Below are 22994 nucleotides of genomic sequence, written 5' to 3'. Positions count from 1 at the left end.
TTTCCCAGTTTTACAAGGTGAGCTCTAGTCAGTGGAATTTTACCACAGCACATTGAAAGCCATTTCACAAAGTGAACTTCCTAAATCAGGTGAAATGGACAAAAAATATTCTTTTTGTCTGGTGTTGCCATTGAGCGGACCATTCAGGACAGAGCAGTTTCATTTTATCATACTGGATCCCTTTGGTACATGATGGTATATGGAAAGTTACTGAACAATGTGAAAAGTTATTTTCAGTCCTGAAACCCAAGAAAGAAATCATACTTAACGCCCTGAAAGATCAATCCTTCAAACAACCGTCTCCAGCCTTGTCAAAGAGTTTTAAAGCATTTATTTATTTGTTTATTTTATTTTAAATAGAAACAACACCAACACTGGGTCACAGAAACATAAAAGCCAAAGCAACACCACGGTGAAGTATTGGAAACATCCACAAATATAGAGCAAGAATAAAAACTTACAATGTTCCTCAGAAGTTATCTTTTGTCTGAAAAAGTACACAGTGTAATCAGAATAACCCATTCAATCCACATACACACACACACACACACACACACCTAAGAGGGGTCATGGCAAGCTGAGGCCTAGCCTGGCAGCACGGGGCTAGGGACACACCCAGGGTGGGACGGCAATCTGTTGCAGGGCACCCCAAGCAGGACTCGAAACCCAGACCCACCAGAGCGCAGGACCCGGCAAAGATCCCCCCATCCAACCCATCAAATTGAAAGAACTGTTTGTCCTGAGCAGGGTCACAGTGATCCGGAGTCTATCCTGGAAGCACTGGATGCAAGGCTGAGGAGGGTTCCAGATGGATTGCCAGCCCATTGCAGAGTAGCCACACTCATCCATTCACTCACCCATTCACGTACTAAAGGCATTTTAGCATTACCAATTCACTTTAACTGCATGTCATTGGACTGTGGGTGGAAACCAGAGTAATTATTACATTTACATTTATTTATTTAGCAGACACTTTTCTCCAAAGCGACTTCCAACAAACTCTAAGTAGTATTATCAGCCCACACACCTTATTCAACAAGGTGACTTACACTGCTAGATACACTACTTAGACTTCAGTATATACTATTATTATCACTGTTATTAACACACTGTATTATAACAAATAATAATAATGGTTTTAAGTAGCAGAACAGAATTCATAATTGGGATCCATATATAAAGACAAATATGACTACAGACTGCAAAATACTAAGTTTTTCTAGACTAAAAAATAAAAACACAGGTCTTTGTTAGATTTAAGTGCAATTTTGAACAGACCGATTTTCCTTTAAAAAAATATTTAAACATAATAAAGTCTTCATACCTATATTCAGCTGACATCCTAGGTGACGATTTTAACTGGAAACTCAGTTTCACTTTACAACAATAGTAACCCCCAAAATACAATCTGTCATGCTTTCCGAGAACTAGAAGCTATGATCCAGACATGAACGAGACAGAGAAATATTACAATACGAAAACCAAAGCCAGACTATAAATCAAAACTTCAACAATCCCCGCCTTAGAGAACCAGCCAAAACCTATTTTTACAGGTACCAAACAGGGATGACATCTCCAAATACCTAAATAGATATCCCTGGCTACACCTCCGCCTACAGTTCACCACAGGTGAAATACAGGGCACCCCCCACAACAGATGCAAAGTAAAAGAGTAACTGGCAATTAAAGGTCACCTATTAACCCAGAAGACTTGTCTGGACTGGAAAGTGGAAGACCCAGAGGAAATCCATGCAGACATGTGGGGAACATGCAAACTCCAAGTATTAACTCTAAGGGATGTCTCCTAGGGAAAGTTTTCATATTTATAAATTACTGCTAAATAGCTACTTAAATATGTATGACATGGAAACATTAACCCAGAAGACTCTGAGGAGGAGGCTGCAGAAAATCTTTTGCATAAATTGACTTCCAGTGATTAAGTTTGATACTCTTCATTTACAGATTTAAAGAACTTTTTTCAATGTTCTTCAGAAATTAATGTACACCTTCTATATATCTCTACTAAAGTGAAAAGTTAAAATATGTTTCACCAGATGTTTCAAATGTGTATTCCTTGTAATACAATATATCACTAAATATAGTTGCTTTCATAAATTTAGTTCTGTTATTCTGAATACTAAATGAATGAATTATATAAATACAAGACTTAAGTATTGTATTATATAAGATTAAGATATTTTATACATTGCTTGAGGACAATCTATAACACAGTTCTATGAAAATATAGCATCTTCAAAGAAAACCAATGAATATGCAATGTAGTCATTTCAGCTCAAGTTCATACATTAGCTCGAAAACCATATTTTGTAAGTCTTCTATACATAGCCATCCTTTCAAGACTTATACATTGTACATAACACGAAAACAGTTACTGTACATCATCAATTAAAGCAAAGCAAAAGGTATGTTTAAAAAAGTATTAAAAATATAAACACACAGTTCACCTTTTACCACATTATTTCCCCAATATTCTCATTGAAATTGCTGACAAATGTCTATAAAATATGTCAAAAGTATTAGTAATAATTTAGCGGATTGGGTGGATACTCTCTAATGGCTTGAGACCCCCATCTTACATTATCTCTTGAAGATTGATGGTTATATCTTTTCTAATAATTATTAACACCTTTGGATAAGTGGTAGGCCACCACACAATTCTCAGTAAACTGAAGTTGCAGTACATAGTTAGTAATTCCATATGTATATGCATATGGAATGGCCAATACAATAACCTTAAATCAACCTCTCAGTAACAAGAGTCTTTCCAACTACAGGATTTTTCTAAGGACTGCACATATGGTAAAGCGTGAATGTGGGTGCTACATATAAAAGCTTCTAATTTCGGTAAAAACTGGTTGGACATGTATCCGTAGAGTGTAGTAAAGAACTGACAATCTCATAAATTGAAATGGAGATTGAGACAAAAATTTTGATTTGAACTCCATTGTTCATCCTTAACAGCTATTACTATATACAGACCTATTGCGGTGAACGCAGAGGCTGGAAAAAGTTGTTAGCTGGTTGGCTCCACATAATTCTCCGGAAAGAAGCCCTCCATCCCATTCAGGACTCCCTCACACCAGCCATTATCATTCCTCTTGGTAAGATAGATGATGGCCCCTTCTTCAAAGCACAGGTCACCGGGTTTATCTGAGTTGTAACTGTAAAGTGCCACCACTGTGAAGGGATAAAGAAGCATTTAAATTTATTTATTTACTCTATCAATAACTGCTTGTCCTACACAGGGTCACAGCAGTCTGGAGCCTATCCTGAAAGTATGGGGTGCTGGGCTATGCTGCGTACAGATCAGAGCACCAGTCCATTGCATGGTAAAGCCACATGAATACTACAGGTAATTTAGAGGCAATTTACTGAACATATTTGGAGTACACTGATATTTATAAATTTAGCAGGTGCTTTTCTCTGAAGAAACTTCCAATGTACACTACTGTATGTAGTATTATCAGCCCACACCTTGTTCACCCAAGGTTACAATGCTAGATACACTATTTACAATTAGTCACTTACTCATACACCAGTGAAACACATTTTCTGTCTGTCACTCATGCACACTCTAAGGATGACTTTTAGAATCATATGAAGAACATGTCTTTGGACTGAGGGAGGAAACCCACACAGACACAGGGAGAACATGCAGACTGCACACAGATTGAGTGGGGATCAAACTCACGTCCTCTTGCACCACCCAGATGCTATTAGACAGCACATAACTGTGAGGCACCCACCCTACCTGCTGATCACTGTGCCAACCCTTTATTTATCTATCTAGCAGTTAGCTAGCTGATGCTTTGCTTCAAAGCAACTTACAGTGTTAAGCTTCTTAAAATACTTTACCTATTTTTACAGTTTGATCATTTTTACTGGAGCAGTTTAGGGTATCTTGCTTAAAAGTAAAGAGAAGGAAGTGGGATTTGAACTTTAGTCCTTAAAGTGCAAGGCAGCAGCTCTGACTATGGTACCCGCAACCTAAAAAAAGACATTTATTATTACTTATTTATTTAGATAACCCTTTAAATCTTAAGCTACTTCAAATTATTTAATAATTTATGGAGATATGCATTTTTAGTGGCACATTTTAAGCAAAGTAGTAAATGTAAATGTGAAATGTGAGTACCTTGCTGAATGGTGATATAGCAGGAGATAGGATGTGTACCTGGGTCTAACCACTACTTGACCTGCTGCCCCTTTCGGAGTATCACAGAGGAATGTTTAAATAATGTCTGCCTCGTGAAAAACTTCAGAGAAAAATTACTGTAGTTAATTCAGCATACTGGTGGTCTAAGTTTACCATTTTTTTTTTATCATTTTTGTTTTGTTTGAAATTTCTGATGATGAAGCTGTAATAGAAGAAAAACTTAATATTTTGAAGAGAGACACAGACTCCTGTTGACCGTCAGTATTAGGAAGGGTGATGAACCAAGCTCTCCACTATTTTATTATAATTGCGTGAACCCATCTCTAACCTGAACACTATTGGATCAAATGATATACACTTGTCTCTGTCCTAACTGACTATAATTGACAGTTATGTAAGATTTAAAATTTAAAAAGTAATACTTAGAAAATAGGTTTTCCCAGTTTATTCCATGGTGTCATTATCAGATCTTATTCTTGTATAAAAGATAAAAACACTAAAGAAAAATTTCACAGAATAGTTTGATAGTGTCAAGACCCCTGCCTTAGATTATATGTTGAAAATGATTGGTTATATTTTGCTTACATAGTATTAAACACTGAAAGCAAGACTAAATATACCTTTCTCCAAGTAATTGCCAGGTGCAGATTGGTCATAATCAACAGGAGGTGGAAGAGGGGGCATGATGTCATCATAAGCATCCATGTTATCAGGGGGTGGGGGCGGGGCCTGGAATTCCATGTCTAGAAGAGAAAATAATATTAGATACAATGGAAAATCCAAACCCAGCACCAGAAATCAATACAGTTTTAAAATGAAATCTATTTTTAAAAGTAATGTCGCATGGTATAAAACACTAAAAACAAAAACTGCATCTAATGCTCATCTAGCCTAAATACTCTAAATACTGGGTGGCATGGTGGTGCAGTGAGTAGTGCTGCTGTCTCACAGTGCCTGGGTGGTGCAAGAGAATGTGGGTTCAATCCCTGCTCAGTCTATGTGGTGTTTGTATGTTCTGTCTGTGTGGGCTTCCTCTGGGTGCTCTGGTTTCTTCCCACAGTCCAAAGACATGCTGTTCATGTTCTCCCATAGTGTTTGAGTGTCACACACACACAGAGAGAGTGTATGGGTGAGTGACCCATTGTAATTAGTGTATGTAACAGTGTAAATCACCTTGGTGAATAAGGTGTGTGGGCTAGTAAACACTACATAGTATCCATTGTAAGTTGCTTTGGGGAAAAGTGTCTGCTAAGTGAATAAATGTACTTGTGCCACAACAGGATAAAAAGTGAATTTTACATTCTCAGCGGAACAGCTTCCAATACTAAGTTCAATGGGTTTGTATGACCCATCAGCTCCTGACTGGATAATATCAGCTGCGTCCTGTTAAGGGCGTGTTATGGTTGGAGTGTGACAGTCTGGATTATCGTTAGAGCTGAATTCCTGAACCAGTGAAGAAACTGAATGCATGAAAGCACACTACCCCATAAATTATTCCCACTCACCTAGGTGTTGCAAGCAGTCAGAAAGGCCATAAAGAGGACTCAACAAGGCCAGGGGGGCTACAGGTGGAGGGTATGGAGGGGGCGGGGGGATGATGACTGGGCAATGACCACAATAAATGCACATCTCATTAAAGAAATCGGCAGCTGAAAGCTAGGAGCCAAAACAAAAAACTGTGCAGATGGGCTATTACTTACAGTTATGCTGACTGAGTGACCAACAATGTTTTGTTAAAATAGGGCTTGGCTATTAAAGCCATTTTTTAGTCAGGACTAGAATGCAAGAGACAGATTATGCAATATTTCTGTCAGATTTGAATATAAAAGTCAATTGTTACTATATGCATTGATTGATTTTGAGTCTAAGTTGAATAAAGGTTGACTTTACATTTCATTCATCATCCAAAAATTTGTTACAACAGTATTTTTTCACAAAAACTTTTTTTTTCTTTTTTTTTTTTAAATTAACTCCCTGCACTTATCTACATGTAAGGATTCTTGGTGCAGGACCTGGGCAAAGCTGACATTGAGCCTTACATGAGTGAGAGGAAGGCAGTGCAAGAGAAAGGCTACGCAGTGCACGGGTGGAGGGGGCCAGACGGCCCCGAAGAATGCTTGAACGTGTGGTAGGAGGGTGGCGTAGCCCCCGAAACCGTTTGGAGCACAGAGCTGAGCCAGAGAGGGAAGCAAGAGGAGAAGTCAAGGAAACATGCAAACAAAGCATCGTGTTACACTTCACATAAAAGCAAGCCATCCCTATTGCCAAACAAGTTCAAGTCAAGGGGAGATGCCCAAATTCCAAGAGAACAACTCTTGTACTCATGGCAGTACAGGCTAAAATGCTTCTATAGAAGTATCAGTATGTAAAACTGTAAAAAATACTTTATAACAGAGTTATGTATGTTTTTTGGGTTTGTTAATTAATTTTTAATCACGGTCCTAGAAACACCGGGTGCTGCTGGCCTCTGTAATAGCTGAGCTGTTATTTAGTCTACTGTCAGTCAATAAAAGGAACTGCAGGATTCAAACAAAGCTGGACTATATGAGTTATTGGAGGACTCAAATTTTCATTCACGTAAAACCAAATTTGTTCTGGTCTATGAAAACTGCTAAAGTATGTGTCCTCCAAAAAAGTCCAAAGACATGCTGTTCACGTTCACTCATAGTGTGTGAGTGACAGAGTGTGTTCCACTGGTGTATGGATGAGTGACCCATTATAAGCAGTGTATCTAGCAGTGCAAGTCATCTTAGTGAATAAGGTGTGTGGGTTGATAACACTACATAGAGTTCATTGGAAGTCGCCTTGGAGAAAAGTGTCTGCTAAATAAATAAATGTTCCAGAAAAATATTCCTTTTTTGAAAATTCATAAAACAGAATGAATTTATATTGAATTATATTAATTAAGCAACCCCTCATTTAATTAGCTGCTGAAAGAAAAGAAAAATATATTGGGTGCTCAATTTACAGACCCACATAGGACCAGAAGTCTCATTGCAACTTGATTTGACTGTTAACGAAAACATCCCAATTAATCAAAGCTACACAATATAGATTTATTCATAGGTCAGGTCTCTAAAAACCTGCTTGGGGTGCCCTGCGACGGACTGGTGTCCCCCCCACCCCCCGACCTCGCGCCTTGTGCCGCCAGGCAAGGCTCCGGCTTGCCGTGACCCTGCTAGGGACAAGCGTTTGTTTAAAATGGCTGGATTGATGGATTAAAATGAGAAGTCATTTGAAATTAAAATGTATTATCAGCACATCTGCCTATTCAACAGGTGTATCACATAAGCATGACCATTGTTCATTATCTAAGACCATTTTCTATGTTGTTTATCATCTACACAACCGATATGAGGTACACTCAGTAAGACTGGATGCCATGTGACACTGCTGTGGCTACAACAGATATACTACGACTATACTGAAACAACAGATGTTAAACTATGACATGCATTTACCAATGGCTTGAAGCATGTTCTTGTAGCGAGTCTCAGTCATACTGACTGTATGATATAAAAGATTACTAAAACATGTATCCCTCAATTTATATACAGGCAAGGTTCTGTAAAAATTCTGGATATCTTAACATTAAATAAAAACACTTGCTAAGACGTTTGATTTTAACATTATTATCTGCTGTCATCTACATTAAAATTAGTTCCCATTTAACATATCTTGCCTTACCTGAAAATGAAAACACGCTCTCCACAAAATGCAACTGAATGGCAACTGTTGATATTATTACACAGATATGCACAATGTTTCTCATCTTATTATAGTCATCAATACTTTGGAACACACACACACACACACACACACACACACTTTCTGAACCGCTTGTCCCATACGGGGTCGTGGGGAACCGGAGCCTACTCGGCAACACAGGGCGTAAGGCCGGAGGGGGAGGGGACACACCCAGGATGGGACGCCAGTCCATCGCAAGTCCCGCTTGGGGTGCCTCGAACCCCAGGACCCGGTCCAACCCACTGCGCCACCGCGCCCCCTTACTTTGGAGCATAAGACATAAAATCATGAAAACCATAAATACTGCAAAAGCACATGGAATGAACTTGTTTTTGTGATTTTATTCCTTCTTTATGAGAGTCAACTAATGGAGGAATGGAAAAATACCTGTTATTTTGGCGTTGCAACATACAAAAAATTGAATGGTGGAAAATTGAAAAAATAGACTTGGAAATGTTTGTATCATCAAAAATTAGAAACTTACAAGCATACAATCACTGTGATTGCTGTTCAGTTAAAATTATTAATGTTTTTTTTTTATTTTCACTATTACAGTTATTCCATGATTAACACTGATTATTAGTACTGAAAAAAACAGTGATTCCTGAGTTAAAGTGTTTAGTTTGTCATTACATGAACTGTGTGATGCCTTCAGTCAACAGCACAGTCACAACCTTTATTTTATGTGCTCAGCTCAGAGCTGAACCTTTTTTGTTTGTATCAATTTTTCTTGCTGTATGCCTGTGTTAAAGCGCTCTGTGTCACTGCGTGAGAAGAGCGCTCTATAAAAAATAAAAAATAATAATAATAATAATAATAACCAAAAACCAAGATAGATAGGGATGAAGGAGGACCAGGGATGAAAACCATTCTGTCAATTAAATTAATGAAACCCTGGCACACCTTTTCCACCTTTATTCTCAGCAAATGAAGACAATGAGGTAAATTAAGATCCTGATTTTAAAACTAGAGTCTTGGCTAACCAGAAAAAACATTGGTTCCACACACACACTCATAGTCACAAGCCACTTGTCCCAAGCGGAGTTGCAGCAAGCCAGAGCCTAACCCGGCAACACAGGGCGCAAGGCTGGAGGGGGAGGGGACACACCCAGGATGGGACACCAGTCTGTCACAAGGCACCCCAAGTGGGACTGGAACCCCAGACCCACTAGAGAGCAGGCCCTGGCCAAACCCGCTGCACCGCTGCACCCCCCACATTGCTTCTAGTTTAATCTATTAATGTACAGACTGTATTCACATAAAATGCAGCACTATAAAATAGTATGGTTAAACCTCAGAAGATAAGTGGGTTTCATTGTGTACCTGAATTGAAATCTTCAGGCTCGAAAGAAGGTGGCACTGGCAGCTCAAATGTGTCATTGACTGGTGCAGGCAAGGTGTCTGCTTCTGATGGCAAAGGGAAGCTATTTTCTTCTGCCACTTGATAGGAAGAGGAACATCCAATGAACACCACATGATTACACATTTCATATCCCATTTTGGAAAGTGAAATATCGAGCACCAGAACTTTAAATAACATACATTGATTGATCTTTCTTTTATGCCGAGGCTCTTGAGAGAAAATCTCAAAAGCAGTGGAAAAGTAAAAAGATGTGATTATTTTAGTGTGTTGAAATGGTTAAGTGTTTGATTTCAGATAGTGCTCCATATCTTTTTGGTCTCTCAGCTGTATAGTCTTGCTTCAAAACCATCTAGGACAGACTCACAAATCCCACATTTTGCCCTGTAGATGTTGTTTTCATTATTGTTTCTGTATTGTTTTATACTTCCAACAACAGATGGGGAAAAAAAATGTACTATATTGACAGATACATATAACCATCTCAGATACTATGTCTGAGTATGATTGGTCCCATAAGAATTAAGTGCTAAAAGCTGTAAGTATTACTATATCTAAGTGCACTGACTCAGGTTTGTGTATATTAAATAAGCCCAGCATCAGAATTTCACATAGGTACTAACCAGTCTCCAGAAGAGGAGGGGGTGGAGGGATGGAGGGCCCTGGGACACTCAGTGGTGGGGGTGGTGGTGGTGGGGGAGGAGGAACATCCATGGAGATGGCTGAAGGTGGAGGAGATGGTGGAGGGGGCATGTCTGTGTTCACCAGAAGAGGTGGTATGCTGTCCTCCAATGGAGGAACTGTGAAATCTGGAGCTGGAAAATCAGGCACCATGGGCGGAGGCACAGCAATGCCGAAGCTAGACCTGTGTGATGAAGTTGGAAAACAGAAAGCGTCATTCTGGAACTAATATGAACATAAAACTGAAAAATAACCTGTAGTCATACTTCATATTGGAACAGACAGTGGCATTGCTTCAAAATGACCAAATTACCAGTCCCTGAGAAGCCGTGTATTTTTGGCCACTAAAAGCATCAAATGCCTGTAAAGAATTAGAAATATTAACTTGAAATGATGGTATGCGAACAGAAAAAACTTTCATAGTAGAACAATCTGTACAATTAAAGCCTGCGCTTAGATACTTCACACATAAGTATTTATCAAACCTAATTGATTTTCGGTTTAGTAATTTGTGGAGTTAGTGAAGTAATTAGATGAATAATGAATAATGAGATAAAATACAATATCTTAACCAAACCTAATTTTCTTTTAATTATTTAAATATTAAGGGGGCTGCGGTGGCGCAGTGGGTTGGACCATGGTCCTGCTTTCCGGTGAGTCTGAGGTTCAAGTCCTGCTTGGGGTGCCTTGCGATGGACTGGCGTCCCGTCCTGGGTGTGTCCCCTCCCCCTCTGGCCTTGAGCCCTGTGTTACCGGGTAGGCTCCGGTTCCCCGTGACCCCATATGGGATAAGCGGTTCAGAAACTGTGTGTGTGTGTGTTTGCAGGAGGGGTGTGGGGGCATAGTGGGTTGGACCAGGTCCTGCTCTTTGGTGGGTCTGGGGTTCAAGTCCCGCTTGGGGTGCCTTGTGATGGACTGGCATCCCGTCCTAGGTGTGTCCCTTTACGCTCTGTGTTGCCGGGTTAGGCTTGGCTCCCCGCGACCCCGTATGGGACAAGCGGTTCAGATGTAAATTGTCTGCTGATTTAGTAGGTATAACAACTACAATTACTATGTGTTATCCAGTCTAAAAGCTATTCACTGCGATAGGCCTAGTCCCGTCATACTTCTTTATACTCACCCCACAGAGCGATCGGTGAGAGAAGATACAGATGATGCTTTTGACACTGTTGGAGCGACAGGGCACTGCACTGGCTCTCGGGGTCGTGCAGTACGACTGCAAGGGAACAGAACATAAGCTTGATGATGATCCCACCTCTGCTTCTTTTAATCAGATCTCTTTTGCTTAATTAATTGTTCCCCTCAATCCACATACACTAAATACCCCATAGTAAGAAACTGAAAACAGGATTTTAAAAATTTCTTAAAAATATCAAAATGAAATATCACATTGACAGAAGTATTCAGACCTTTGATACTTGAAATTTAATTCAGGTGCACCCCATTTCTACTGATAATTTTTGAGATGTTTCTACACCTTGTTTTGGAGTTCACCTGTACTACATTCAATTAACTGGACATGATTTGGAAAGGCACACACCTGCCCATATAAGGTCCCACAGCTGACAATGTGCATCAGCACAAAAAACAACCTGTGTGGACAAATGAATTACCTGCAGCTCTTAGGGGTAGCATTCTGTTGTGGTACAGCTCTAGGAAAGAGTACACAAAATTTCTGTTGCATTGAAGGTTCCTAAGAGCACAGTAGCCTCCATAATTCTTAAATGGAAGAAGTTTGGAACAACCATGACTCTTCCTAGACCTGGCTACCTGGTGAAATTGAGCAATGGGGGGAGAAGGGCCTTGTAAGAGAGGTAACGAAGAACCTGGTGGTCACTTTGGCAGAGCTCCAGAGATCCTGTGTGAGTATAAGAGAAACTTCCTTCTTTCCCTCATTGTAACACTCTACTGATCTGGGCTTTATGGCAGAGTTGCAAGGTGGAAGCTTCTCCTCAGCAGAAAACACATGAAACATGGACTCTGAGAAACAAGATTCTTTTGTCTAATGAAATCAAGATTGAATTGTTTAACCTAAATTCTAAGCATCATGTCTGGTGGAATCCAGGCACTGCTCATCAATACTATCCCAGTGGTGAAGCATGGTGGTAGCAGTATCATGGTGTGGGGTTGTTTTTTCAGCAGCAGAGACTGGGAAGTTAGCCATGGTTGAGGGAAGACTGAATGAGGCAAGGTACAGAGATTTCCTTAATGAAAACCTGCTCCAGAGCACTCTGGATCTCAGACTGGGCTGAAGGTTCACCTTCAAACAGGACAACGACTAAGCACAAAGACAACACAGGAGCGACTTTGGGACAGCTCAATGTGCTTGAATGGCCCAACCAGAGCCTGGACTTGAACCCAATTGAACATTTCTGGAGAGACCTGAAAATGGCATCTATTGATGGTTGTCCCCTTTCAACCTGATAAAGCTTGCTTCGTCATATCCAAGAACACTTGACACTGTAGTTGCTGCCAAAGGTGCTCCCCCTAAGTAAAGGGTCTGAATAGTTATGTGAATGTGATATTTCAGTTTTTTTTTTCATAAGCTTTCAACAGTTTTTAAAATCCTGTTTTCACTTTGTCATTATGGGGTATTAAGTATAAACTGGGGTAATGATTTTAGAACAAGGCTGCAACAAAGAGAAAAATAAAGGGTCTCAATACATTCTTAATGCACTGTATATACTCCATGACTGCATTGTAACAGAACACAAAAATGTAAATCAAGTGGAAATGGAAGCCAGAGTAAGTCTGAACACCTACCCAAGTGTGCCCCCAGCTTCTCGAGAACTCTGTTTGCGGTTCAGAGTTCCTATTCGACTGAGCTGGGTCCCAGAATCCTGGGTGAAGAATAACAGTATTTTACCTTGAAAAGCTGACTTTTGCAACATTTATAAACATATGGTCAAAAGAAAGTTTAATGGACAGTGATAGGAAAACTCTGTATTCCTTTCTCAGAATGATCTCCTTAAATTATTGTGGATTCAAGATTAGCCATTCCCACCAAGACCGCCTTCCTCATAGTGCTAGAAGCTCTTCCCGTTGCCTTGAACTGCTCAGTCCCCATGCTCCTCAACCTCTCTGCAACATTTGACACGATCAGCCACTGGATCCTACTTCCTTCTCTTGAACAGACTGAATTCATGGAATCAGCACTGAAATGGTTCAACTGCAGGTTGATTGCTGTGGCCCTGTCTTCCCCTCAGTCTCTCTCAAAAGGTGTTGTGCAGGGTTTGTTGCTGGGCGCTTACTCTTCTCCATCTACACTGCTTCCTTTGGCTCTGTCATTGCCTCTTACAGACTCTCCGATTACTGCTACACTAAAGCTTGTTGAACAAGTTGGGGGTTGTTGTCTGGAGTGAGATTCCGCAACTGGAAAGAAGTGTCTTTTGTAGCCAAGTGCTCTCTTAGAGAGAGTGGGTGCCTCCGTGCAAAACATTAAAGAAATTTTAATGTTCACTTTTTCAGTTGTTCGTTAGTGTTTCACCTTTCGCTTTTTTAACTCTTTAGTTTCAATCATGATCGTTTTTCTTTTTCCTGGATGCATCAGTGTCACTTGCATCACATTTATGCTTTGGTGCCATGGTTAGGAGGGTAAACAAAAAAATTAAAGGCAAATACAGTAACAGGAACCAATAGGAAAAGGAAGTCTGTCCTACCTTCGGCTCACGTGCCCTGCCCAAGAGCCAACAAACCGCTGTAGACGTGCAATGTTTTGATGCATTTCAGAGTGTCACCTATTTCTTAATATTATTACAATAATCATTGTACATACAGTAACTAATTTTTGATGATATAGGCTTAATTCTGAAACTTTCATGTAATTGTTACTTAAGGGTGAGCAAAAAAAAAAAGGCAATTTCCGGTCAGTAAGGGGATGGTTTGTAATTACAGGTTGTACGTAAGTCGGACATTTGTAACTTGGGGACTGCCGATACTTCATCGGTAAAGAGCCTTGAAGTAGTAATGAACTCGAGTCTCTGCATCTCCCAGCACATTTAAACCATTACCTGATCATATAGCTACTTTTCCCCCTGTATAAAATCTCCAGGATCAGTATATATATCTTACAACATAATCCAAATTGTTGGTGGTCCAGTTCATGGTGATTTCCTGTCTGGACTACGTCGACTCCTTCCTGTCTGGCCATTCAGCCTCTACCATGAAGCCCATCCAGCTGATCCAGAATGGCACAGCATGATTTGTACTTAACCTTTAAAAATATTCTAATGTACCTCCCTTCCTTGTCTCTTTCCAGCTGTGTAATGTTATAGGTTGCTACTCATGTACTGTGTTCTGGCATTAAAAAAAGGTGGACTAACAGTGCCTACATCTGTAACTCTGTTGTGAAAAGCACTTTTGTTTACTCTGAGGGGGGGAAGAAGGGTATTAATAAATGTGGCTGAATGCTGAGATACATCAAAAACATGCAGATCATTTGGCTCACATAAAGCACGACAACTACCTATAAAAACTACCAGTGGTTGCTGCTATTTTCTGCTTTAGTAAACACGCATTAATAATGAAATGAAGATTTTACCGGTTGTTTTCTTTGTTTGCCTGGAGACAGGAATTTTATCTGTAGCATAATTACATTTATTTATTTAGCAGATGCTTTTCTCCAAAGCGACTTCCAATAAATTCTATGTAGTGTTACTAGCCCTTAGCCGTTGGCCAAATATTGGATACTTTCATAGACCATCTTCCTGTTTATTCAACATATATCTTCCTAATACAGCTGTCCTCACTACAGCATGTTCCACCTTATCATCAAATGTAAGCCAGAAGAGTAAAAATTCCAGCATTTGGCAGCTGCTTTGCCACTTTTTTCATTTAAATATACAAGAACAGTATAAGAAAATAATTTAAGCTCTAAATTTTGAGAGGCTCTTATAAAGTGGCAATTTGTTACAAGATTACATTGCATGAAAATAACCTGTAGCCCCATAAGCAATCTGTAGAAAATGCCAGTGAGAACTGAATTTGAATGTGGGTCTCTGTGCATTGTTAATGCTAATTGGTGTGTCTCTAGAAAAGTTTCTCATGGTGGGCTGGAAACTGACAGTTAGCAAGGGGGCGGGTACATCCTCACCACTGCTAATCTAATTCAGGTCAACTCACTGCAACAGGCGGAATCTCTTCAGACACAGGATGTGGCGAGCTGTTTTTGTGCAGAAAGAGCAAGTTGCTTTGTCACCTAGCTTATATGACTAAAACAATATGCAAAACTGAAAGCTGCCAGATGCCCCAGCTACAGCAGGCTAATAAAACGTATTTCTTTGAATATTCCTACTTGTCTTTTTGCAAAAAAATCTGATTATGTAGATTAAAAACACTAACTAGAATGTGTGGCCCAATAAAAACATATCATTCCTCCTTATGTTATACAGTCAAAATTAAGAATGTGGTAAAAAACTGGATATATAGTATCTTAAATTATGTCTTTTGACTTTAATGTAACTATGGGCAAGCAGTTACTGTAGAATGTTGCTTCAACTATATCTGATGGTAAATTACTCATTCAGCACTTACTATTTAACTGGTTACCTGACAGTTCAATTTAAAAGTTACTTTTTTGGAGTTAAATAGTGCACTGAAGGGGGGGCACGGTGGCGCAGTGGGTTGGACCGGGTCCTGCTCTCCGGTGGGTCTGGGGTTCGAGTCCTGCTTGGGGTGCCTTGTGACGGACTGGTGTCCCGTCCTGCGTGTCCCCCCTCCAGCCCCCCGCCCTGAGTTGCCGGGTTAGGCTCCGGTTCCCCGTGACCCCGTCTGGGACAAGCGGTTCAGAAAGTGTGTGTGTAGTGCACTGAAGGATACATTTGCATGGGACTTGAACTTAAAACCTTCATGTTACCAATTCAATTCCTTATTCAACGTGCAGGGCACTTTGTCAGCATTCAGGGCTGGTCCCTTCAGGAAGGGAAATACCAAAGAGGGCACTCAGGGGGCAAAGGATCCTTGAGCTGCTTATGTCGGACTCACCTTCATTCCATGGCCAATTGTGTCTAGGGCAGTATAGCTGATGGGTGTGCGAGAGTACTTGGGGTGCTGTTCTTTGATGGCAGGGGGGATGACCTTCTGGCTGCGTGGTACCTTCTTCACTGTGGTGAAGACACCAATCTCCCTGCGAGCCACCTTCTCACGGTGCATGTCTACTGTCTGAGAGAAAGCAGCGTGAATAACTACATCAAGAAATTTTGTATGGAAGTACTATTTGCTTCTCTTTCTTTCCTAACACAGATTTGTACCTCCACTGTTATATTTTGTCGCCCCTGATTACACTTACTCAATTCCCAGAACTGGTACAGTACTGAAGGGCACTTAAGTTCTCATTCGCAAAATGATAAATACGGGTAAAAATTTATAAAATGTTAGAATCCTTCTTGAATCACAAGATACATCACGGACTGTTAATAACGTTCCTTGTAATGAACAGAATAGTAGTTTCTCATTCAGGGAAATACAAAAACCAGTGGGCAATATCAGAGTTTGCACGGCCACCCCATTAGTGCAGGTGACCTGGATCACCATGCTAGGCACGTAGAGGGTAGGAATGCCAGGGCAGCAAAAGACAGCAAGAGGAAACTGGAAACAAGCGAGGGGCTCCAGTCTGGGGATCGGACTGGACTCCCCCCCCCCTCAGGAGCAGACAAGGAGCCCTCACAATAGGCACTGGATGCAAGCCAAGGAAGGACAAGATGTGTTAATACACTAATCACATAAAGGTAAAGGGAGGGGGGCAGGGTCTGGTTTAGAAGTGGGGCAGAGGGTGGGAGTTGTAGCCACAATCTCGCTGCTGCCTGGTGCTGTTGCTCAGCAGGCTCTGTTGAGACAAGCTGTGCTAATCTGTAGGCAGCAGGGAACTGCCTCCGAGTTCTCCATCAGGGAGCTGGCAGGAACGTGAAATCAGACACTATCCCCGTGGGAAAAAGTGAGGCAATCGCCCGAGTGGCCTGCAATACACAGCACAGCCAGGGTCCAAGCTAGAGACCTACATACCTCTCTTGTGCTTTTTCCCCACAGCAACCACTAACCATCAGCCGTTTGTATTTGTGTGCGTCCACCCAGAGTTTCACATTCTTAAGATTGGTGCCATGTGTAGCAGCATGCAATGGAATGCAATCAGTGTGCTGGGACATGTCCATCTAGCATCTGTGATCATGAATGTTTGCTGCTACATGCATCCACGTTCTCATCGTAAATGAGCATGTAAAAATTTCTAAGGTGTCATTATGTCTGTGAAAACTCTGTTTTCAAGATGATATTACAGTGAACTGAACAACAACAAAAGAAAAGATTATTTAATTGACAGATCAGGAAATGTCGTGAAAGCTATTGCTATACCTGAGCAATAAGGTTGATGGAGGACTCCATCTGCCCCAAATTAACAGTCTGGGCATCCAAAAGTTTGAGAACATTGCTTGCAAGCGTGCTGATCTGGTATGCCACGCTGGCCAGGGACTGGGTGGCGAAGGCCTTGGTCTCTTCTAAAGCCTTTTTTGTGTCACTGCCTTCAGCCTGAAATGAACAAAACAGAAACTGGTTAGGACACAGGAATACAACAGGTCCTCCCTAGCTCTGCTCTGGGCACCAGATTTCATGGTTTGCATGTTGAAAAAAGACAAGATATAAAAGGTTGTAAAAGCAAGTGAATGCATTCAAGTTTTATTCCAGCCCCCTTTGCAAGTAGCTGTATGACTTGAAAAACACACTGACCGACAGGTTCATTTTATTTTGACATCCTGCGCACATAATGTTCTTGACCCACAGACTGAGTGACAAAGAAGTTTTTGTAGTAATGTTCTGTACCTTCAAAAAACAGCCTTCACAGTGACAAAAGAAGCATTTACCAAAATCTAAAGGAGAAGTTATTACATACTATTTTTCATGTTTTAGCTCTTCTGATGTACCTCTTGTCTTTAATATTGAAAAGACTTTTTCTTTGGTCTACTAAGCAGATTTAGTATTCGTCAATTTATACATTATAGCTTGTTTTTAACATCTTGTTCTTCTGTTGAGCTTAGAAACATAAATAGACTTCCCTCAACTATATACAATATTGTTGTCACAATAAATACATATTTATTGCATTTATTCCATTACTGTCACATTTCTTGCTTTTATGGCATCACTTTTTTTGAGGTTATTTTGGCCTGCTTTGTTATGTTTCCGTTTTCAAATAACCATACTTATACTTTCTTGGTTCTGCTTTCAGAATTAATTAGCTCTTCAGTTGTACATGTTACAAACGGACAGTTTGGTGAGCAACCTATTTTAGTCTGTATTTGTGTTTTTGTTCCATATCTCTTCTGCAACAATCCCACAGAGGAACAGCTTTGGGTTCACTTTCAGGATAACTAAAGTGTCATATGAAAACTATGCAGATGCAGGATACAAAAATGAGCATTAAAAAATTGCATCCTCTTTTTCTCGCAATCTCCTCCATTTTACAGTAACTCACGGAATCAGATTTTGACCCTGCTGTCTGTAGTTGCTGAAGAACACTAGTGAAATTCAGTTTCGTGCAGACACGATAAAGCTACTTCTCCTTGCTGCATTCTGAGTTATACATTTCCTTCCTCTTTCTAGATTTCCCACATTGTTTTTTCCCCATTTCATTTAAATAGCTAATCCCTAATTTGGTCATCAACATAATTCAAATTATAATTTAAAGCAAAAATTTCATAACCATAAGACAATGTGTAAGGTGACTAGCCCAAGCTGTCAGAAAAAAATGCCAGAATTAAACCTAATCAAAAAAAATCTGGAAAAGAAAATGTTTAGAAATACAGTTTAACAAAACTTTCATCGGATCTCACTGAATCACAAATAAAATGTTTTAATACGTTCAGTAATGGATAGCATAGTCTCTGGCTTGTGGATTCTGACAAATTCAAATCCGGCTCAGTTTGAATGGAATGTGCACGTGCTTGCCATGTTCCTGTCAGTTTTTTCTAGGTGCTCCACAGATACGCGTTTCAATTGAATTGTCAATTCTACAATGCCTTTAATGCGTATACGAGTGAGTGAATGTGTTTGATTGCCCTGAGATAGACTGGTGTTCTGCCTCTCACAGTGTCATCCTGAAAAGGGGGTGGGTACATCCTCCTGTTTAGTCACTGGATAGTTTTTGTAGAGGGGGCATAGCGGTGCAGTAGGTTTGGCCTGTGCCTGCTCTCTGGTGGGTCTGGGGTTCGAGTCCCGATTGGGATGCCTTGTGATGGACTGGTGTCCTGTCCTGGGTGTGTCCTTTCCCCCTCCAGCCTTGTACCCTGTGTTGCTGGGTTAGGCTCCGGTTTGCCGCGACCCCACTTGGGACAAGCTGTGGGTGGGTGGGTGTGTGGTTTTTGTAGAAGTCTTGGATTTAGCAATGATAAATGAAAAAATACGTTGGGTGGGACTGATCTGTTACCGCTCCCCTTCCCCAAATAGCTTTTGTCAGAGTGGGTTTTGCTGCTACTGATGACAGCATGCAAAATGCAGTCCATTTTTAAATGTGAAATAAAAAAGTTGTAGAAAATAAAATAGCGAACAAATGCAATACAAGGGTAAACTGAAAAATGTCCTTTCTTCAAAAATTTGTCATTTGGATGTTCGTAACATGATGAACAAGTATACTTGCATTTGCTTGTTGCACTGTTTTTCTGGAAATGTAGATATATTAAAACAAATAAAAGCAAATAGTCAATTCGGCCTCTGCCATAAAGGCTCTGCAGATGATCTAGAATTAGTTCATTTGACCTGCCAAAACATTGTCGACTGTCTCTCCTCGCCTCTTTCCATTGGTTTCCTGTGTCAGCAAATATCCAGTTCAATGCTCTATTAATGGCCTAACATATTGTCCTAGGATCAGCCCCCAATAATAACAGCACCAGTTCTATCCCAAAACCCCAACCGGAGCACGACTCTCGTCCTTCTCCGATCATCTGTTCCATGAGTGGTCCAAAATGGAAATCCCACCTGTTGTGTGTCGTCTATCCTTCTCTCTCCTCAAAACCATATCTCTCTAAGCATTCAAGAGAAAACTCAAATTCTGTTACAGTCTCTCCCCCTCACGTGACAACCTCATAAGTTTGTCCATTAGCATTTGCTACTTCACGCTGAAGGTGAAAAAGCACACGAAGTATGTAAAGATACTGCTGCCCTCAATGGTCTAGCTATACCACTCACCAATCGTACGTAAAGGTGGCACTTGCTGGAACTGCAAAAAGATGCTGCTAACAGGACTGCAGAAAGGTGCAGCTCACCTTGACTCCATAAAAGTGTCATTTCCTGTGGTGAGTAAAAGTACCTCTCACTTGGGAGAATGTAAAATATCACTTGGCGGAAACTCCGTCTTGGTGGAAACTCTGTCTACATTCAAGAAGGGTCCGAAAACTCACCTTTTCCGGACCCATTTCGCCCAAGATCTCTCCAGCTCATGTACGGTGTAAATGTTTATGCACCGCAACTTCAAGAGCATCACCAGATAAAGCCTTTAATCAGCCACTACTCCGGCATTGTATTTGCTTGCTTGTGTATCTTATAATATTTTTAAAAAAATGGTAGGAGGGTATCAGGATTTGTCTATCCTGCGTTTTATCATTACGCACCAACTTGAACGATGAACCTCGGTGCAGCAAACGGAAGGTAACAAACTGGCTTTACTTGAGTCACATCTGCAGCTATGGCTCTTTCTCTTAATCATGTATTTTATTACATAAATTGTACTTTTGCTGAGATGTTTGTGGCTTTGTTGGACAAAAGCATCAGCTAATGAATAAATGTAAATGTACTTCCCCACCGGTCCATGAATGTAATACTCATCCAGAGAGTGTAAAGGTAAGTGTGTTAAGGTACATTGATTGCTCACCTTGAGGTAGTTGTGCTCACAGTATTCGGCCACCTTATGCAAGTTCTCATAGTTGTCAAGAAGAGCTCTCCGGGCAGCAGGAGCTTCTTGGAGGATCGCCTGGATGTTTTCTGCACTGTTCTGGTCCTTCATGCCTACAAACGCCGAGCTGCTGCTGCTGCCGGCCAAACGGAACCAAGCAGGGAGACGAAAGCGAGTTTAGGAGAAGTATAACCGCCTGACTCGACTTCTTCTTCTAAATAAGCTGAGAAAAAGTGCAGCAGATACGAGACGAGATAGCGGCGCCTTTCGATGCGGAAAAGCTGCGAGCAAAGAGGGAGGGTTTTACCGCACACGAGACTCTGTTCACACGCTCTGGCAACAGCTTTCGCACCACGATGACACGAAACGCTTCTTCTTTAATACAAATATTTATATTAATACTAAACCAATCCCACAAAAGTTGAATTTAATTAAACAAAACATCAAAAAGGGACGCGCTTAACACGTACTGTAAAATACGAATACGCCAGTACTGCTCTTATAATATGGCAATATAATATATAGGAAAGAATTACGAACATTATCATGCATTACGTGAGGATCGCTTGTAACTTCCGATTTGTGTCAACTCAGTTGTATTTGCGTTCTTGGAGAAAAAGAAAGTTTACGGAAAGTTTCAGAAAACCCTTCCACAGTCTGATATTTATCCGGACCTTAGCACAGATTTCGGTGGTTACAGCTCATAATATTATTTAGCATACATCATGCTTTTCGGTTAATTTTAAGTTTCTACTTTTATGCAGTAGTACTTATGTAATTTGACCTTGTTTTCGATAGGAGGATGTCTTTAGTGAAGTGAAATGCGGAAGAGACCAGAGAGCGATGACAGTCAGCAGCGGCACCTCGTGCGAACAACCCTCTTCTCGGCTCCAAGATACTGGGCTGCTTGTCGCTCTGCGGATCGTCCCCGTTGTACGTCGCTCAAATCGCCCTTTCCTGTCCAAATCTCAGTCATACAGCGGTCCCTGTCCCTATAGCAGGTGGTTTGGGGCTGAGTCCTTGTGTCCAGGTCCTGAGTTCAAATCCCTCCTCTTCTAGTACCCATAACGTATAAATTAAAATTGATAAAGTAAAATTGCCTTTCTGTATAGGTAAATAATTGCAAAATTAATCAGAACACTGTAAGTCTTCTTGGAGAGAGAGAGAGAGAGAGAGAGAGAGAAAAAAAAAAAACAAGGCAGTGACTGGATAGTAAAAAATTATGATTGTCTTTTCAAGCATCACTAGTTGTCATGACCCCAGGTGAAAGCTCCTAGTTCCACCAGAGTCACCATCAGAGGTCCATGTAATTAAGCCAACACACCAACTGCCAATTAACCCGATCAGTTCGTAGCCCTAAAGGGGTTGGAGTCACATCACTAGTTTGTGGAATCTTGATAAGTCCTTTATGAACATAGTGACTCTTGTTCACTGATCTGGTTTCTCATGTTGCTGGTCCAGTGTGTTTCTGTGCCAAGCCTCTGTCCTGTTTCCTGTGTAACACCCTGTATTTCCCACACCTCATTGTATTAGGTCTGCATCACTATTTCACTTATCGTGTAACAGCCATTGTGTCTCTTTCTGCTCTGTGTCCATAGTATCACCCATGCAGTTTAATTCCTGGTTAGCACTTTGAACTTGTATTTACTCCACTGTTGAGATCATTGCACTTAATGTCCGTCTCCCGACGCTGCAGTAAAATGCGTCCGTGTTTGTTTTCCGTCCGGATGTTACACTAATTTTGTGTTTTCGTCAAAACACTGGTATGTTTGCGTCAGAATGCACTGTCCTGCAATAGTTGCCTTGTTGAAACTTAAATGTGAATTATTAGGGCCATGGTAAAATGTTTAAGTTTACACTTATATTGCACTTCTATGAACAGAAAAGAGAGGGGGTGCGGTGGCGCAGTGGCGCAGTGGGTTGGACCGGGTCCTGCTCTCCGGTGGGTCTGGGGTTTGAGTCCCGCTTGGGGTGCCTTGTGATGGACTGGCGTCCCGTCCTGGGTGTGTCCCCTCCCCCTCCGGCCTTACGCCCTGTGTTGCCGGGTAGGCTCCGGTTCCCCGCGACCCTGTATGGGACAAGCGGTTCAGAAAGTGTGTGTGTGTGTGTGTGTGTGTGTGAACAGAAAAGAGAGGGGGCGCAGTGGGTTGGACTGG

At 41.0% G+C, this 22994-nt stretch overlaps 1 protein-coding gene across 2 annotated transcripts; it reads right to left on the bottom strand.

Moving 5' to 3' along the window:
- Window positions 1-2488: 2488 nt before the first annotated feature.
- LOC108928049 (ABI gene family member 3-like) lies at window positions 2489-21267 on the bottom strand. Of its 2 annotated transcripts, XM_018741806.2 has the most exons (11): window positions 20818-21267; window positions 17310-17483; window positions 15948-16124; window positions 12729-12805; window positions 11086-11181; window positions 9908-10149; window positions 9248-9364; window positions 6217-6348; window positions 5683-5778; window positions 4798-4920; window positions 2489-3198 (listed from the first exon to the last, which is right to left on the bottom strand). In XM_018741806.2, the coding sequence occupies exons 1-11, from the start codon at window positions 20947-20949 to the stop codon at window positions 3035-3037; spliced, it is 1530 nt and encodes a 509-aa protein (XP_018597322.1). In that variant the 5' UTR covers window positions 20950-21267; the 3' UTR covers window positions 2489-3034. The 2 variants fall into 2 exon arrangements, with proteins under 2 accessions (XP_018597322.1, XP_018597321.1); XM_018741805.2 differs by lacking the exons at window positions 5683-5778; window positions 6217-6348 and having other exon boundaries at window positions 20818-21263.
- Window positions 21268-22994: the final 1727 nt, after the last annotated feature.

The sequence above is a fragment of the Scleropages formosus genome, chromosome 25, assembly GCF_900964775.1.
Source record: "Scleropages formosus chromosome 25, fSclFor1.1, whole genome shotgun sequence".
NCBI classification, from domain to species: domain Eukaryota; kingdom Metazoa; phylum Chordata; class Actinopteri; order Osteoglossiformes; family Osteoglossidae; genus Scleropages; species Scleropages formosus.
Note: the sequence above shows the minus strand (reverse complement) of the source record. Positions and strands in the feature narration are given on the sequence as shown.

Bases quoted from the DNA above. Each gene is read 5' to 3' on its own strand.
- LOC108928049 (XM_018741806.2), bottom strand. From the start codon at position 20,949: ATGAAGGACCAGAACAGTGCAGAAAACATCCAGGCGATCCTCCAAGAA. The intron at 10,150-11,085 runs GTGAGTATAAAG...TTCATCACACAG, and splicing joins CTCACCGATCGCTCTGTGGG to GTCTAGCTTCGGCATTGCTG. The intron at 5,779-6,216 runs GTAAGGCTCAAT...GTCATTGCCCAG, and splicing joins ACTGCCTTCCTCTCACTCAT to TCATCATCCCCCCGCCCCCT.